Consider the following 17,945-nt stretch of genomic DNA (forward strand, 5'->3'; position numbering starts at 1 on the left):
TTTTTTTGTTAATTACTCTTAAATTATAATTTACCGTGGACTAGCTACAAACTGCTTTTACACAAAAATAAACTTAGTATAAGAATGATTGTTTGATGATAAATTAAAATAAACTCAGTATGCACATCCATTAAAAACATAAATTTAGTAAGACGACAAAAAAGATGAGCAATTTATCTAGTAGTAGTATCTTTTAAACCTAACTATTGTGTGATTACTAAAATAATAAAGTAGACAATGAATGATTAGGGATAGCGAATGAAGAAGGTGGAAGATGATGTTAACTTCGGATTGGCGCGAAATAAGATAAAAAAGCTTGTTCTTCAGAGAAGAAAGTGTTTATGATTGGACAAAGAAAGAAAGAAGCAAAGCCTATCCACTTCTCATCTTCTCTATTACCAACAAACCTTCCCCTTCTCTGTCGGTTCCTCCTTTTCTATTATTTTTAATTCCAGATAATAAAAAGAAAATCTTTTTTTGCTTAAAGAGCTCAAACCGAAACCCATTTCAAGATTTCATCCTCCGGAGTGTTTCAACGAAGCTTGGGTATTGTTTCCATTTCTCTTTTTTGGGTTCAATTTTTGGTTCTGGATTAGCCTTTGTAATGTAGTAGTTCTGCGAATATACTTAGTGTAATTAATCAGCTTGCATTGTTGATAATCCACGCTTAAATCGATTTTGGGCAATTGCTGGTTTTTTATTATATGATTGGACAGATGAATGCAACAGTTTCTGGGTTATACTCTGTTTGATTTTTGTTTTAATAAGAGATTCCTCCAAAAGTTTTGCTGGGTTTTTTTTCTCTCCTACTTGTTTTAAAAATATCCCACTTGCAAGAGTGTGAATTTGAAGACAAAGATGAGTCAATCTCTAGTTTTTGGTTTGATTTCATTTGACATTTGAGTCTGTGTCCTCAATATCCGTTTTCTATATTTCTTTTTTTGGGATTTATTTCTTAAAATTTTCTTGCAGTTTAAAAGTTGGCAATTTGGATATGATGATTGTGTTGTTTACCTACCATGTGTTTATGATTCTGTCTCTATCTTCTTCATGGTTATATAAACATACACATCCTTTTTTGATAATAGTTTCATTGATTGAATGTGATGCTGAAGATTCTAAATGCTTTGATGTCAATTTTGGGTCTTTGCTGATTGGTTAACATCTCTGTCATTAGGTACATAAGTCTGATATGAGAGGTTTCGTCATAACTTGTCTTCTAAGGTAAGTTTCCTCACCTGTGGCGTAGATTGCATCATCAATCCATGGACGTTGAAGAAAAGAGGGTTTCATCTGGTTATGCCAAGCCTCCATGGATATTCAAAGGAAGGCAAGAAAACACTTTTTGTAGCTTTTCAAGAATCTGATTTCTAGTATATGTTTTGCTAAATTTTCTTCTTACTGTGCTTTCAGTGCGTTGTACCAGATTCATCTTGTGAAGGCTGCGACTGCTCGAGCATTCATCCCCAAGGAGTTTCGACTAGTTGAAGCTTTTGGGTATAAAAGCATCTCCTGATGCGTGTTGCTATTGATTGTCTTCTTCAAACTGCTTAACCATTGTTGTGTGTTGTGGGATTGTCAGATACACTCTTGGCGGTTTCTTCCTTGCTAGCTACGATGATAGCCCCGCTGGTGTCTTTGATGAGGTCTCCTTTTCTCCCTACTTACTCAAACTAACCACCCCACAACATTCTCTCAGCTTTTTGTTGCTTTTTCCCAGCTTGTAGTAATTGCAGGGATTGTATGGAACCCTCCTACATCATGCGCGTATGTTGATTCTCCCCTTCTTGTACTAATATAACCATTTTTTAGTAAAGCAGAATTTGACTAAAGTGAAGTGACCAAGATTATAGATTCATGCTTATCGTAACATTGAGTTATGAAGTGGTATTTTTTTCTATTGCTTCAGATGGGCCGCGAGGGTACTTGTGAACAGCGATGAGGCTTGTCATCACGGACGCAAGGTAGGTGGGTCTACTTTGTATATTTGCTCTCTATCAATGGAATGATGAGAGATTGGCGAATAATAATGCATTATTGTATAACATGGTGATGTTGCAGGAAGTAGGACTCCCAAGCCAAGTTGCAAGATTTTCAAAAGTTAGTGACACTTTGTTCTTAAAAGTAATTTAGCTTTTAATTATTACTGATTATGCTCCCAATAAGTTTCTTTTTAACTACATATGAGGAAAACAATATTACTCTTGTCTACATAAAGTGGAGACACTGTAATTATGAACTACAAAAATCATTCTTCCTAACTCTTGGAGAATGGGATCAAACATGTTGTCTTGATTGATCTTCTTTTACATTTTGCGTTGAGTAAAAGGGATTTTTTGTGGTTTTGAACAGAACATTACTGCAGTCCCAAAACAAAAAAGGGACAGAGCTTTTGGTTTCTTGGACACATTTGGTTTGGGAACTACTCTGTCTCATCCTGAGAATTTGATGGAGGTTAAGGTTAGTGAAGTTGATAGTGCTGCTTCTACTGATATCTGCAACATCCAAATTAGATCAGACGGTGAGTTCTTCGCTTCTTGGCCTAACTTTAGCCTATGTGTAATACATTCTGAGAAAAATCATGTCATGTTTTGATATCTAACTATGATCTTAAACTGGCTACCTCAAAATCAGAGACCAAAGTTGGAAACTGGATGGGACCTGCAATCAAAATGGCTCTCCCAAGTTTTAGGTAAAAATTTGGCTCTAGTGATTGTTTTTATAGGACACTTGGCTCGTAAGCTCATCAAAAATGTCAAATAATGGCAGTGGCAATACAATTTACAACTCAAACTTGCTCAAGTACTCATGCCATCTCCACTGCAGGTGTTGTTAGTCGTTACTGCTTCTACTTTACAAAATCTATCGATATATTGAAGAACACTTATAAGAAGAATTTTGTATTGAACTTTGCAGGGTGAGGCCGGTGAGACCTGCGGTTGTATCAGGGGCTTTGGAAGATGAGACAGAGAAGTTTACAGAACAGAATCACACATCACAAGAGTCACTTGAAAATGAAAGGCAGCTAAGCAAAGCCGTGATGCTATCGAAACCAATCATAGCTCTTCAATTCAAATGCTTAACAATGCAAGTAGAAGCTCCTGTTGTAATTTACCCTTCAAAGTAAACACAACACTCAAATTCCAAGAACATACAGCTTCCTTCCTAAAAGGTTCACATCTTTACAAAAACAAATATTTCCGCTTTTTGCCGATTAAATAAGCCATTCTTAGGATAAGTGGTTTGCCAAAATCTATTATTTTATACTTACATAAGGTCAAGAGATCATGGTACAATATCAGAATTCTTCAGGAAGAGGATGGCCGTCCAAGAACGCCTTGAACAGGACAAGTGATCTCTCAGGCTGTGAGAATGGGACCTCGTGTGAAGCTCCTCGCACTGTTGCAAAGGACAAGACATTTCCATAGACTTGAGTCCATCCTCCAACCTGAGACACCAAACACAATGTGTTAGTTTTGTTTTCATTTTTTCTTTTTTTGTACCATTAGAGAATGTTGCTTGTTTACCTGTTGGCCTGCAAACCAGACTCGATAAGGTACACTTGTTCTCAGTCCCAATTGTTTGGCCAATCTACTCACTAAGGTTCTACTTCCTGTCAACGGGATCACAGAATCTTGATCTCCACTGTTCTTGCAAGAAAAACATCCACCATTAAATCATGAAGACAAGTAAAAGTTTAACAGAGAGACATTGATATTTACCTGTAGACAAGAACTGGAACTCCAGCTTTAACAAGGCTCCCTACGATATTAATCGTTGGTATTTCCACATCAAGCAATTGGTAATCAAGCACACTGTCATAATCATGAGAAAACCAAAATCAAAAAACGTTCAATAACTACCAACATCTATTGGAATCATCTGCAAACTTTTAGAGAAAAAAGTGATGACTAACTTGCTGCAAACTGTCCATTCACGTACTCCTATGAGCCGAGCATGAAGAGCTTCCTGCACATCTCTTCGGTTTAGATAGTTGACCGTCTCATCTTCGACACAAACATCCACAGATTCTCCCACTTGCTGTTTTTTTCAAAGAATCAACAAAGGTCATAAACATAGTCACAGAGCAAATGACAAAAGCTCTAATATTTATGTTTGGTGTGTTGTGACTCACATTGGGGCTTACTACTTTGGATTGAGATAGCACAGAGGGAATGCAAACATCGAGAGTGACATCATATTTATCAACAAATCGACTCGTCTCAGTGCTAACTTGACTCATCACCTTAGAGCACATACTAGACATTGACCCTCTATAGTACTCACTCACATAGCGCGAGTAATTACAGTAAGATGTGAACATTTTGTAAGTCGAATCCGATATCAAGCCATGAGACCAGAAGTACTCAGCTCGCGAGTTGAAATCTGTCGCAAACTCCAAAACTGGATTGCCAATCTACAAAAAACAGGATTAAAGTCAAGAACATAAAACCATATTGAAATGAGAATGAGATCATGTTTCTTGACTTACAGCAATTCCTCTCAGATTGAACAAATGGTGCTTCTTGTTGTACTGAATCATAAGCTCAGCTAGTTGAGGAACATAATGGCCTACATTTGCATGCACACTTCAGCAACAAAAACTTCAACTAAAGAGCTTAAAGTAATGGAATGAATAAAGAGGAACGTTAAAGTTATTACCAGCATAACTTTCACCAGTGATGAAGAGACTTCGATTGAGGTAATGAGGGAATTTGAGAAACCATCTTTGCAAGAACACAAGGTTGTCTCTTGCTGAAGTGGAAATAAAGAAGACAAAAGAGAGTTTGAGAGTGTTAAAGACAAACAGAAGGAAACAAGAAGAAGAGAATAATAACTTCAGATGTGATCTGCACAAAAGGTTGAATTCTTTTGTTCTTTTTGTCAGTCTCAGACTGGACAAAGAAACAAAAGCTGAATGAATCTTTTATTTTTAGGAAAATATTAATAATATTCACTTTCCTGTAAAAGGAAGAACAAACAAAAGAAATGACATTCACAGGTCATACTACTGTGTAACACCATCATCATAACTTCTCACTCAATCAGAAAATTCTTATTAAAATGAAAAAAAAAAAAAAAAACTTGAAAGCCAAAGCTTTTGTGGTGTGTAAAAAGATGTCTGTTTTCATTTCTGGTGGTTACAAAATCTTACTTTTGATTTGTTGTTTTTTTCTGTTGTTGCTGAATTTTGAAAAAGGGAAAAAGACACAAACGTCTGGGTTCCTTTATGCAAAGTCTAAATCAATAGATTCAGCAAAACACAGTTTCTCTGAAGGGTTTTGTTTTTGCTTTCTTTAATCAAGAATTGAGAATTAAAGAAAAAGAAGATACTTAATGAAGGGTTTAAGAAGATTAACCAGTGATCTTATCATTAACACCCTCATAATGGGAGCTTTGAGTTGAATAAGAGAATCCAACTCCAACAGGTGTCTCTAGATACAACATATTAGCCTCTGCAACCACCAAACAAAATTAAAAATCAAGACTTAATAAAGTTTTTTGAAATGTTGAAAAAAGAGTCTTGAATTGTAATTACCTTGGTTCCAGCTATGCTGATTCTTGACCAAGATTGGTCCTTTTGGTCTAAATGGTCCGTTTTCTGAGAATGCCCCAACGCCCAAAGATGAACATCCAGGTCCTGCATTTATCCACATTTTCACATTTAATTTTTTCTAATCTACTATAATGTAATTTGGTAGTTGAGAGTGAGTGAAGATTTGAAACGAACCTCCATTGAGCCAGAGGACGAGAGGTTTAGAGGATGGATTGGTTTCTGCCTCGGCGAAGTAGTAAAACAGAGCTCTCTGTTTCTTGTCGTCGACAGTGACATAACCGGAGTATTGCTGAAATCCGACCCGGGGTTGACCGGGTAAACGGGTGACTCGATCTGAGTGGGACAGAACACTAGAGGAGACCGTGAGAGAGTGGAAGATAATTAGAGCAAAAGAGATTGTGAGCCATTGGAGAGGAGACATGATGTCACTTCTCGGTGTTTGGTTTGAGAAGAAGTGAAGAGGAGACTAGTGATGGACTTTGGTCTTTGTTTTCCCACTTGCTCCTTTGCATTTATATCAAGATTCACCTTTTTCTTATGTAACTTTTTTAATTGGTAATATTTACCACATCCGTAAGAAATTTATCTCATCAGTAACATTTATTTAGTCAAAAATGCGGTAAAAATTAGCGGTGCCATTACTACAAATCTATTAGTATATTTCTCTCTTTTAATTATTTCATTTTTTAATCGTTTTATTTTCCGTTAATATATATGGCGATAATGTAATAGAAAAAGAAAATATCTATGAAGAAAAAAGTAAAAATTACTCCATATATAGTTTTTCTATGTACAATATATAAGATTTCACACATATATTATTTGTCATTACAAGTATATCATTGAGTTTTTGTTTAATTATTATTAAGATAATTCTTCTAAGTCTAAAAAATGATATTGAGATGTTAAGAAATAAAATAAAAGTATAGAAAACATCTAACTTTTTGGAACTAAAACTGTTTCAAAAAAATATCTAACATTTTGCAACAAAAAGAATATCAAATGTGGACCAAAGCACTTTCTACTGATGGTTTGAATCCAATAAGTATAAAATGGAAGGAAATCCACATATCCATAATGTTAATACTCTTAAAGTCCACGATTATTATTTTTCAAAAAGAGAAAAGTAGCTATATAAAAGCTGAAATATAAATCTACAAGATAAAAAAAAGAGGGTAGTTAGTGACACTAAAAATTAGAGTCAATTAGAGCGGCAAATAAGCTGATTACCAAATTTTAGTACAAAATTGTCAATTTTGATGATGTTTGCAAGTAAACATGGCTGGAGTTCACTTAACCAACTCCCACCCACATCCAAAAAGTTTCTTTCTCCTTTGAGCTCTTCCGCCATTGAATTAATTTTTTTAATCAAATATATTTTCTTTTTATAGTTCTACCAGATTTTACAATAATATATAGTTATGATCGAAAGTCGACATCAAGAAATTTTAGAATACGTCAATGGAGGAAGAGCTCAAAGGAGATATCGCTTGCATAATGGTCATGGTGAAACGTATTTTAAAATGTTACACCATCCATCTCTACGTCCCACGCACATTCAAATCTGAGGAACACGGTCAGAGACTCAAAGGACTTTCCATCTACTACAATAACAAAATACTGAAAGTCTGAAACTAACATTTCGATTGCTTCGAAAACAGATATTGTGATTGCATTAGTGATTAGTGTTTGCTAACTAAAAAACACAGCAAATTCCTACAAACATTTGCAACACTATCCGTTAGGGCTTTACAGTAGTGTTTAAAATTCCAAAATATATTTGACAAAATCAGTAAAAAAAATGGTAAGTTTCTTCAGAGATGAATAAAGTGATTTAGCATAATAGACAAAAATCAAGCTGCAAACATAAATAATCTTATTTAAATCATGGGACCCTAAAGAGGATTATATACCTAATTAACTTATTTATTACAATAAACTTAAAAAGTTTAGAATAAAAGAATAGTAAATTGAGAAGAGCATGACACTCCAGTTATAATTATTTAAATGTTAGGCATGGTAGAGAAATAAGGCCAAAACAATTTGGGAGTTACAACGACAAGAGTAGTGTGTATGGTATGCGTGTAAAGGAACTTTTAACAATGGCACTCACAGAGACCACTGCATGCAATTATGCCTTTCAGCAATTTTATTACTTTTTAAGGGTCACTTTTTCCAGCATAGAAGATTTTTGAATTATACTAGTACTTATTTTGTGACTCTGTTATTATTTTGCTTCGTAAAATCAAGTACAATACTCTGGAATTTACGGGTGATGATGTTCACGTCAATAGTAACATAGCTAGTAATAAGTATTCAACATCTAAGTTTATATAAAAAAACGTCTGCAAAATGCTATTTTTATTTATCAACAACAACCAAAAAATGCCAATCGATCGTCACTTCTATACCTCCAGGAAAACATTTTTTTGTTTGAAAACGAAACTTCATTTTGTTTTCTTTAATTTTTCAAGCTTCGTTTTGCTCCTATATTTGTATTTAATATATACATTCAATTAGTAAATCCTGTTGTGCGTATTTTTTTTTAAAAAAATCTTTAATTTGCTGTTATCTTAGATTAAAATATCATTACTATTAATATGAACAAAAGTAATACTCCACTATAGTATTAAGTAGCCAGACTAAGCGATAATCAAAATGGATAAACAGAAACAAACAAGGAGTGCATTGCTTACAGCCAATTTGATGCTTCACGCCAAGCTTTCTCCATCTTTCCCAAGGCCAAATCATTTCTCTTTCTTTTTTTTTCCTTTTCATTTTATTCAATTAAAACTTTTTCCAATCCACCATGCACCCATTTTATTCACTCATCATTCACTTATCCTATTTTTCGACGTGTTTGAAGATAAGGTTAATACTTAATATTACCTTAAAATTAAAAAGTAGGAAGTTTAATTTTAAAGGAAAAAAATGTGGCCAGTTTTTTAGAAAATTGCTTTTGTTCATATTAATAGTATATGACATTTTATCATTTTTGTTTTTTGGAGAATGTGTAGAAAATGATGTATGACACGCTTTTGGGAACTTTGAGTGTAAGCCAAGTCTTTTAACCTTTTCTCTTATTCTTCGTCGAAGCTTTTTGACATGTTTTTATACCCAATTATAATTCGAGAAAAAGCTAAATAACTTTCCGATATAAACAAGGAAAAAAGAAAAATGTAGAACTATATAATATTCTTTTTGTATGTATTGAAATAGAAATTCCAAAAACAACAACATAAGACGATGTAACTCATCGAGCCACATGTATCTTGTTGATTCTTAATCAAGGAAGCGGTATATACACTAATACCTAACGCTACGAGTCTACGACATGCAAATGATTGTTGACTTAATGGATTATTAAGCGATTTTTAGGTTTAATTAAGCCTTTCTTCCCAATGGTTTCGCTTTTTCCATGTAACTAACGAATCTTTCCATGAACAAGAACGCATCAAATTGATAACATAAACACGTATCACACATATTCTTAACTGTGTAAGAAAGATTTGATTTGACAGGATTAGATCATAACATTCTTATATTCAATACGATGTCAAATTACTTTTTGAATAACGTTTTGTGTTTTCTAGCCTAGCTGGATGGTTGTCAAAAGAGATATAATTGCTCATTGACACACGTTGGACGTCGTTTATGAACGTAGGTATCGCGGAGAGAAAAAGAGAGAGATTATGGATGATATGAATGATGATGATGATGGGGTCAAAGGTAACAGTGTTCCCCACTTGAGAATGTCGCCGGAAATTACTCCTATTCGTTCCTACACCATTCCTCTGAGAACAGAAGTCACCATATCATTTTAAAATTCTCAATATTTATTTTCCAAATATTTTTTCGTAAATTATTCAACCAAAAATATTGAACCTAACACATAACAGACAACTCCGTGATCACGCCCATTTTTCAATTGCGGAAGTCTTTGGTTAGTAATTGTTACTGCGACAACGTCTTTTCTTACCGCGGTAACAATAGGCCAACCATTCAATCTTGGTAAATCAATGTTAAACAAAACTACATAACAAGAAAAGCGAGAACTTGCTCATCATGATCGCATATCAAAATTTGTGCTGTGGGGAAAATTTTATATGAATAACCATTTTGTTGGGAACTGAAAACAGAGAAAAAAAATGAAAAAGGGAAAGAGACAGAGTCCATTTGGTCTGAAACTCAAAAACAACTTTTGCCTTTATGGGTTGGCTAAAGGAGTGGGAATGGCCCATCCCCACCCTCTCACGTCTTGTCTCTTGTATCCCTATTTTCTCATTATCCTCTTAATAATTACAAATGGAATTGGAAACACTAACTAATCTGACCCTTTGTTTGTGTCTTCTTCTCTTGTTTTCTTGTCCCAATGTCTTTTGGCCTATATTCACTTATTGTGAACAATTATTAGTTTACTTAAAGTTCATTTAAACTTTTGACTCTCCATCGTTAGTTGTATGTTAAACATGTAGGGATTAGATAACCTACGTTAAGGTAATTATATGATCAAAACAAAACTATAGCATGACTTATGATATGATTACTAAAGAAAGGTACCCCAACCAAGTGTGTTACTCTTGTACAATTGAATGTGATTATTCCCACTCGCAGAGATATTTGGGTTTTATATGTTCTTACTTAGTAAACTTATATATGATTATAAGTTAAACTAATACTGATTCAAACAATCCTAATGTTTATTCTAACCCTAAATAAATAAATAACGCTATTTAATCTATATATAGTTTTCCCAACCTGTTTTCCCATATCCATATCAAGAACCAAGATCCAATACACCTTTTAAAGCCCTACTTAAAGTATAGAAAATATTGGTTTCTGTTTTCAAAAATATTATGTAAGAGGAAGAGAAAGATAGAGGGGTAGGTCAAAAGGAAAAAAAAGGCTTTGAATTTTTAATGTAACATTGAAACGGTAACAAGTGTATGTGTCTTTTTTGTATGGTAGTAGTGTTGGGAATTGTTAAATCGAAGAGAGAACATGCATGCATATGAATAAAAATAACAAAAATAGTTAATAATTTAGTGTGTTTGTTAGAGATGATTAATCGGCCCTCTAAGCCATCTAAGTGCATCTCATGTCAACCTTTCTTTCATATGGCGTGTGACTTTGACCCTTTTTATAACTACTAGTTTCGGTCTTCTTGGATTCAAGTTCCCTTTGAATAGTTCAGTTAAAGGAACTATAGTGCCAAGTTTGATTTTGATTTCATTTGGATATACATGGATTCTCTTCGTTACGTGACAAGCTTCCAAAGAAGAAAGTGACAAACAATAAAGGACGTATACATACACTATGCCCTCTGATTCTCTACAGTATAGTCTTTAGATGGTTGTGACAAAAAGGAAAATAAATACGGATTGACACTAACACTTAGAGCATGTCCATTGCAGGGACCTTACAAGTTTCTTAAGAGAATCCTAATGAAAAGAAGCAAAAAAATAAATCAAAATTGACTAATTAACCAAGGTGCGAACCTTGAATAAGGTATTTTTGGGTGAGTAAGGTTCGCTGACGTGGCACTATATCATTGGAGGACCAATAAAACAAAACAAGTTTTTTTCCTTTTTTCTTTCTCTCCTCTCTCTTGGTTTCGTATAGAGTTTCTGAGCTTTGGTTTATGTTCAAATTTGTGTTTGATCTGTTGGTTTTTAAGATAAAAATGTGACCCTTTTGCTGCTTATTCACTTCTCATTAGCATTACAACGGATTGGTGACACAAAATAATTGGTTCTAGGTTTATGTTTATGCTCTTTTGTTTGCTCATTTAGTTGATGTTATCAAATAATTGGTTCTAGGTACGTGCTTTCATTTAAGTTCATGACAGTGTCTTGAGCTGGAGATAGATTATTCTATGTTCTTCCTTTGGTGACAATTTCATTAATAGACCTCTCATCTCGGACTTTAGTTTCCTCTTGGAAGCCTTTTGATTTGTATTCTTTTTTTCTTTTTTTTTGCTTTTATGTCATCATATATGTTTACAATTTGTAATATTTTCTAATAACTTTTAAGTTTTATCAAATAAATTATTTTAAAAATATTTTTGCTTTTTAAAGAAATTTTCATAAGGACTCCACCATTGGATAACAAAAAATTTAGAGACTCAACAAAAACTCTAAACTTTAAAATTACCAAAATATATTATTAAAAAATGTTAAGGATTTTTTATAAGGATTCAATCAATGGGCATGCTCTTATCTTTTGGTTTCTTCTTGTTACATCGTTTTTGGGGGTTCCAAATATTTACAAGACTTAATATAATCCATTTAGACTGCTCAAAACCACTATCCACCATGAGCCAACTCGTGTAGCCCGCATTATTTTAGCATCAACATTTGTAGCCTTAACTCGTCTCATGGTAGGGTAATTTATGCCCAATCCACGGGTTCTCGACCCAATCGACACTCAAAAATAATAGTCCAAAGGGTTTGCATTTCTTTGTCGTCACTTTTCTATATTTTAAAAAAATATTCAAGTTTAAGATTTTAGTCAGGCCATTAAAACAAACTTAGAACTCTGCCATTGGTAATATCGAAAACCCTTTGATTCCACTTGCTCATCAGAAATATCATAAAGGATATTATCATGATTCATGAAAAATACAAGGCAATATCAAAGTAAAGAGACGGTCCATTCTATAGTGTTGCAAAAAGGGTTCTTTTATCATAATCAAAATGCAAATCGATGGGGTAATTGTTGATTGTTCCATGGTTTCATCCACATGAATCCATATTACCACAGTTTTTTGTAAACGTCTCCTAATGCGATTTACGATATGTCAAATGATCATTTCCCCACATTGTCTGATACCTGTAACAACACAATCATTAAATTTAATCCACGTCGAATCTAAAAGGAAGAGAGGTCATATGGCGATTTCGTGTTTATATACCTTACAAGATGGCTTGGGGTAGAGGATATCGTAATGGCCTGGACGATACAGCAAGGTTATAAATGGAGCAGAAGCTTCTTCATCTTTCTCATTGGTAATGCCCACAGGAACAAAGTCATGATGATTCACAGTGACGCCCCCACTATCACATGAGCTACGGTCAAGATACACAACACGGATTGCAACACCAAGTGCGTCCGACAAAGCAGTTATGTGAATATGGTCACTCTCTTCCCCCATTGGTTCGACCGAGGACTTGCAAAACTATAACAATGTAGTGTTAATATCTTGCATTCACCTATGCTCTAATAATCTATGAGGAGGTATTCAGAACTTTCAACAGAATCTTTAGTTTAAACATAAGTGCAAGAGACTTAACGTCTCACAACGCTGACTAATCAGAGATAAAGCAAGCAAGTTTGGAAGGACATTAAAATTGACAGAGATATCACAGAGACGGAAAAATAAAATTTCAAACATATCACCAAATGGCCTGAATTCCAAAACAGAGTAAGCGTGTGTACAAACCTGATCCACTGTTGCATTTGATAAGCCTGTTATAAAAGGCTCGAAAAAATCGGCACGCGTTCGTATATCACCAGCAGTAACAAACCTAAAGAACATTACAACTGAGACAACAAAAATTTGTCAAAACTATGTACCATTGGATATGCATCGCCAGAGAAAATTAGAGTAACTTACTGTAATCTGAGACTGACTGATCTCTACTTCTGTTAACCAGCTCATCGTAGCTGTAAGAGAAAGATATTTGCAAAAAGGATGAGATACAACGAGAAGAGACTTGTGCCATTTCATGAAAGTCAGAACTTATCCACACGAAAACAGAAATCAAAATTAAATGCCAATTAAAAAGCCATCTGGATAAACAGTTCTCTACCTTATAGACTCTTCAGTTCCTTGGAGAATGTCATCTAGTTGCTCAAGGAACAACTGTATTTTCAAGAAAGATGAAATTGAGTATTGGTGGTGATCTTACCAGATTTAAAAAGCAGACACAATAGAAAACAGAAAAAGGTGGTCGATTTACCGCAAAGAAGTCCTCAAATGTAAAATCTGTATAACCTAAGTTTTGCAGAGTCTTTCTACATTTCTCAACATTGACCTTGATACGATCGACTTCAGCACGATCTTGTGATTCCAATATATGCTCCTACGAAACAAAGCAGAGAAAACAACAGCAACTTTAACTAAAGATACAATCCACGTCTAACCAAAATAACAAAGTTCAAAACCAACTACACAAACAAGAGCTAGGCAAAATAGAAGACATTCTGAGAACATACAAGGTAAGAGAACATAAAACTTCGGAAGAAGCAATTTCCATCTCCTCTTGTTCGCCGGATTCCGATATATTGACTGTCCAGTATCTACAAGCATTGCAAACATGATAATTCAAAAAGACTGAAAGCAACAAACCACGAAAAAGATAACAGAGCAGAAAGTAACCTTAATCTTCTCCAGCAAAATGGGACTCCCTGATTGATACTCTGCAGCTAAACTAGACAGAGGTTCCTGCACATCATTGAACCAAAACAATCAACCTTTTTAACTTCTTTCGATAAATAAACAGAGCAAGATAACACGTAGAAGCCAAAAAACGAATAATATGAAACAGAAGATCAATTTTAATATTGGCTCTGACCTTATCACCAACATAAGGAACTTTAGCAGCTTCTTCTTCTTGAAAAGATGGTTGATCTTCCACTGATGAACAATTTCCCCATTCTTCACCCTTAATTGCTGAAATCGATGCAGCTACTTCCGCTTCATCCTTCACCATATCAATCTGATTCTGCATCTTCACTACTTCACTAAACTCTCTTCCTAGCTTATTATTAGCTTGATCTACAAACACACAATTCAAATCCGATTTGAAACAAACGACTCAAGATTCTATCAACTGATCCTCAATTCAACGATAATTCAATCTGAATACTGATAACGAGTTTGTTGATCAACAATTCACAAATCTGACAATCAAACAAATACGAATCCAAGAATCTTAAGATAAGGAGAGAAACGGGGAAATCGATGGCGGAGGATTTACCAGAAACGAAGATCGATTGAAGAAAAGATTGGATTGTGAATAATTGAGATCGTTTGCGACCTAAATTGAAGCAGGTTGGGACTTGGGAACCAACACTAAGCAATGGGGAAGGAGGAAGAGTGATGATGATGAAAAAGATTTCTCAAATCGGGGAAACCATCAATTTTGATTGGAGGGGTATAAATGGTAAGATACGTTTCGCTTTTTCCCAAAGTACTTAATTTTTTATATTTAATTTTTTATTTTTCTCTACACGAATCAGGAAAAAAGTCGAATCGTTTTTGGACCATAAAAAGTTAAAATGACGGTAGAGCTTAAAATGGGCCTAAATATTTTGGCCCAACAATAATCTGAACTTTGCTTAGTCACTAGAGTTTTGTTTTCTTTTTCTTTACAAACTGACCATAAACAAAGTGAATCAAAACTACCTAATTTATTAAGATAAACGATTTGTTTGTTTATCAAAACTACGTAATTTATCAAGATAAACAATAAACAAAGGAGATGACAAAAAAAAAAAAAAAATTAACAAAGGAAGTTTACCAAAAAGTATTTCAATAGTAAAAAATGATTTTAAAACAAAATAAAAATTGACAAATAAAAACATTAACTAATTAAACACTTCAAATTTTAGAAAGAGATCCATCAAGCCAAGAGTACAAATATTTGTCTTAAAATAAGAAGTCGAAAGAGTTGAATAACCATTCATATTATTTTTTAATATTTGAGATAAATAAGTTGGAAAACTCATTCAACACATTTAACCAAAAACAATACAAAAAATAATATATATATATATAGAAAATTTGTTCAACTTATCCTACTATATTATTTGGGAAGTACATTTTAAATGTAACCTTAACTTTTATAAGTAATTACATAGGTATGCCATTAGAAATAAAATTTTAAAGAGTAAATTAATTTATCTCTTTAAGGATTAAAAAGTCAAATACTAATTTAATTAATTAAATTTAATTAAAAAACGAAATATATTATTATTTTCCAAAAATAATAACCAATCAAAATCAACATATAAGATTTGATATCTAAATTTTAATTAATTTAATTTAATTAGAAAAACGAAATACATTATTAATTTCCAAAAAAGTAACCAATTAAAATCAACAAATTAGATTTGATATCTAAATTATCATATTAATTTTTTATTAATTATTATAGTTCACTTCTCATCTTTATATGATTCTATTTTTGCCGAAAAATAATATCATCATTATAAAAAAATAATTAGAGTTTTTTCGCATATGCCATATTTTGAATTTTTAAAAACGAATATAAACTATTCAATACATGAAAAAATATTATAACGGAAGAAAAATAGATTTAAGAAAACTTTCTACTGAGTAACGGATCATAATTTGAAATATTTCTATTCAATTTCACACATATTATAATGAAAATTTATAATCTTATATACTACAGTAATTAATAACATATTAGATGTGATTCAATTTTTAATACAAGCTGAAAAATCCTAGAATTGACGGGTTTAGATCGATATTAATACAAGATGATATACTACATGTGAAACTCTTAAATTAACAATCAAACTACAAGTGTATAATCTTAAACACTAAACAATATAGATAATATCAACAAAATATATACAACTCACAGATTACTATACATTTAAAATCAAATAAAATAATATCATATATATTTAAATCATCTTTACAATAAAAGTTTTTAGTTTAACTAAAGTATAAGCCTACCTGCGGTATACTGCAGGTTAATAACTAGATTATAGGGCTTATTGGATCTAAAGACGGGTCATCAAAGATTTCCTAAACTGAAGCAAAATATACTGAATATTCAAATATCTATCTGTTACCAAATTATAAACAAATAAGTTCGTAAAACAATTTAATATTTTATATACGAAATCAATTAAATCTTAATCACATAAAAATTAGCACAAAAAAAAGTATTCAATAATTAAAAAATTATCAAATCTCTGTGTTATATAAGTTTTGATACTATATTCGAATAAAGTGTAATATACCTTTTCAATTTGTATTATTTAACTAATTTAAGCTAACTAATATAGTTGCTAATCTTATACCTATCAAAACCGACTATCGTTTCTTATCTCTATAGTATTTTTGCAAGATTTTTTTGGTGGATTTGGATAAAAGTGCATTCGGGTCATATGGTACAGTCTCCTATTAAATAAATATGGTGCACTCATTTGTTATTAGCTAAAATATTTAGATTATAATTCAGAGTCATATCATTAATAAAATAAATGGCTTTTTGGCAAGACGGATTTGGATGGACGGGTTTTTGAATCAACATTAATAAAAAAGTAAAATATAATTAATCCACAATTTCAATACGGATTAAATCTTTAATTTATTATATTTTAAGACCACTAATATTAAACATATCAAATCATCCTAATTTAGAAAAGGTTATATAAAACCAAAAATGTTATGTGGTATGTATAATGTTATTATATATAAAATTAAACTATAAAATATAAATGTATTAGAAAATGATACAATTTGCAAAACTTTTATATATAAAAAATAATTCTTAAATTTTAAAAATTACTATTTTAAAAAAAATTACGGGACGGGTAAAAAAATTACAGAACGGGTTTTATTTTGGAATTGGGTTATATGGTAGATGTATTTGAATCAATATTTATAAAATTTTAAAATATGTTTAATATGCTGTTTTAATAGGGGTTAAAACTTCAAATTTTTAACAATTGTCTCATGGATTCGTGGTATAGCGTTACTTAATAACAATTATAAACTGTAAAATATAAATATTTTATAAAATTAAAATTTACAAGTTTTAATATATATTACTTTAAAAAAATAAATTGTCCCGCGGTATATCGCGGGTTAAAATCTAGTTCATCTACTATTTTGTAGAGGAATGAGCAGAATAATGTCCAATTTTTTGTTCAGATTAATTTTTTCCAATCATTTATCTACATGCAACTATTTGCACCTTTTTTTTTCTACGTAATTATATGCTATGTTCAACAGTCTATCAAATATCAAAAGAAACGTGAAGACTAGAAGTTTTCGGTCAGATTTGCGACTTTCATAAATATCATATCAACATAATTTCTGTTCTAGGAAAAGATATCGGTGATAGGATTAAATTTTAATTGGTAAAAACTTCGGTTTAGCGATTTTTATTTATATTTTTTTTGTTTTCTAAAAATATAATTATAGCTGACATATGTAATTTCATCTCTTTTTGATAAATTTCATTAGACGAAAGAAAGTACACTTAAACTTTGACATAAAAATGTGATCGCGATGTGTGGATGTTTATCTAAATATAATTGTTGCGATTAGACAGTTGACAAGAAGGAGATTTCTCTTTCTTTTTTGTGTGGCTTTAGAAGTTTTCCAATACCCTAACGTTAG

The 17,945-nt window shown here is 32.4% G+C and overlaps 3 protein-coding genes across 9 annotated transcripts; 1 reads left to right on the forward strand and 2 right to left on the reverse strand.

Annotated features, from left to right (window-relative positions):
* Positions 1 to 227: 227 nt before the first annotated feature.
* Positions 228 to 3,540, forward strand: AT1G28100 (uncharacterized protein; the record flags this gene model as incomplete). 6 transcript variants are annotated; one of them, NM_102575.3, is made up of 12 exons in its annotated part: positions 228 to 546; positions 1,178 to 1,330; positions 1,414 to 1,497; positions 1,583 to 1,646; positions 1,721 to 1,767; positions 1,910 to 1,964; positions 2,062 to 2,100; positions 2,353 to 2,521; positions 2,635 to 2,692; positions 2,770 to 2,826; positions 2,917 to 3,172; positions 3,277 to 3,540. In NM_102575.3, the coding sequence occupies exons 2-11, from the start codon at positions 1,266 to 1,268 to the stop codon at positions 3,125 to 3,127; spliced, it is 849 nt and encodes a 282-aa protein (NP_174131.3). In that variant the 5' UTR covers positions 228 to 546; positions 1,178 to 1,265. The 6 variants fall into 6 exon arrangements, with proteins under 6 accessions (NP_174131.3, NP_001077614.1, NP_849717.1 ...); NM_001084145.1 differs by lacking the exon at positions 3,277 to 3,540 and having other exon boundaries at positions 2,062 to 2,124; positions 2,917 to 3,238; NM_179386.2 differs by lacking the exon at positions 3,277 to 3,540 and having other exon boundaries at positions 2,917 to 3,238.
* SCPL45 (serine carboxypeptidase-like 45) lies at positions 2,787 to 6,045 on the reverse strand. Of its 2 annotated transcripts, NM_202197.2 has the most exons (11): positions 5,732 to 6,045; positions 5,540 to 5,641; positions 5,361 to 5,456; positions 4,663 to 4,755; positions 4,493 to 4,572; positions 4,136 to 4,417; positions 3,917 to 4,041; positions 3,723 to 3,815; positions 3,528 to 3,645; positions 3,272 to 3,448; positions 2,787 to 3,116 (listed from the first exon to the last, which is right to left on the reverse strand). In NM_202197.2, exons 1-10 carry the CDS (start codon positions 5,976 to 5,978, stop codon positions 3,299 to 3,301), a joined length of 1,386 nt encoding a protein of 461 aa, NP_973926.1. In that variant the 5' UTR covers positions 5,979 to 6,045; the 3' UTR covers positions 2,787 to 3,116; positions 3,272 to 3,298. The 2 variants fall into 2 exon arrangements, with proteins under 2 accessions (NP_973926.1, NP_564298.1); NM_102576.2 differs by having other exon boundaries at positions 3,011 to 3,448; positions 5,732 to 6,042.
* A 6,030-nt stretch (positions 6,046 to 12,075) lies between these two features.
* AT1G28120 (ubiquitin thioesterase otubain-like protein) lies at positions 12,076 to 14,706 on the reverse strand. The gene is made up of 10 exons (NM_102577.4): positions 14,539 to 14,706; positions 14,134 to 14,336; positions 13,938 to 14,003; positions 13,775 to 13,858; positions 13,519 to 13,641; positions 13,369 to 13,421; positions 13,173 to 13,222; positions 12,999 to 13,099; positions 12,471 to 12,734; positions 12,076 to 12,388 (listed from the first exon to the last, which is right to left on the reverse strand). Exons 2-10 carry the CDS (start codon positions 14,287 to 14,289, stop codon positions 12,365 to 12,367), a joined length of 921 nt encoding a protein of 306 aa, NP_564299.1. The 5' UTR covers positions 14,290 to 14,336; positions 14,539 to 14,706; the 3' UTR covers positions 12,076 to 12,364.
* Between the last annotated feature and the right edge of the window lie 3,239 nt (positions 14,707 to 17,945).

Source organism: Arabidopsis thaliana (genome assembly GCF_000001735.4).
Source record: "Arabidopsis thaliana chromosome 1 sequence".
Classification (NCBI taxonomy): Eukaryota; Viridiplantae; Streptophyta; class Magnoliopsida; order Brassicales; family Brassicaceae; genus Arabidopsis; species Arabidopsis thaliana.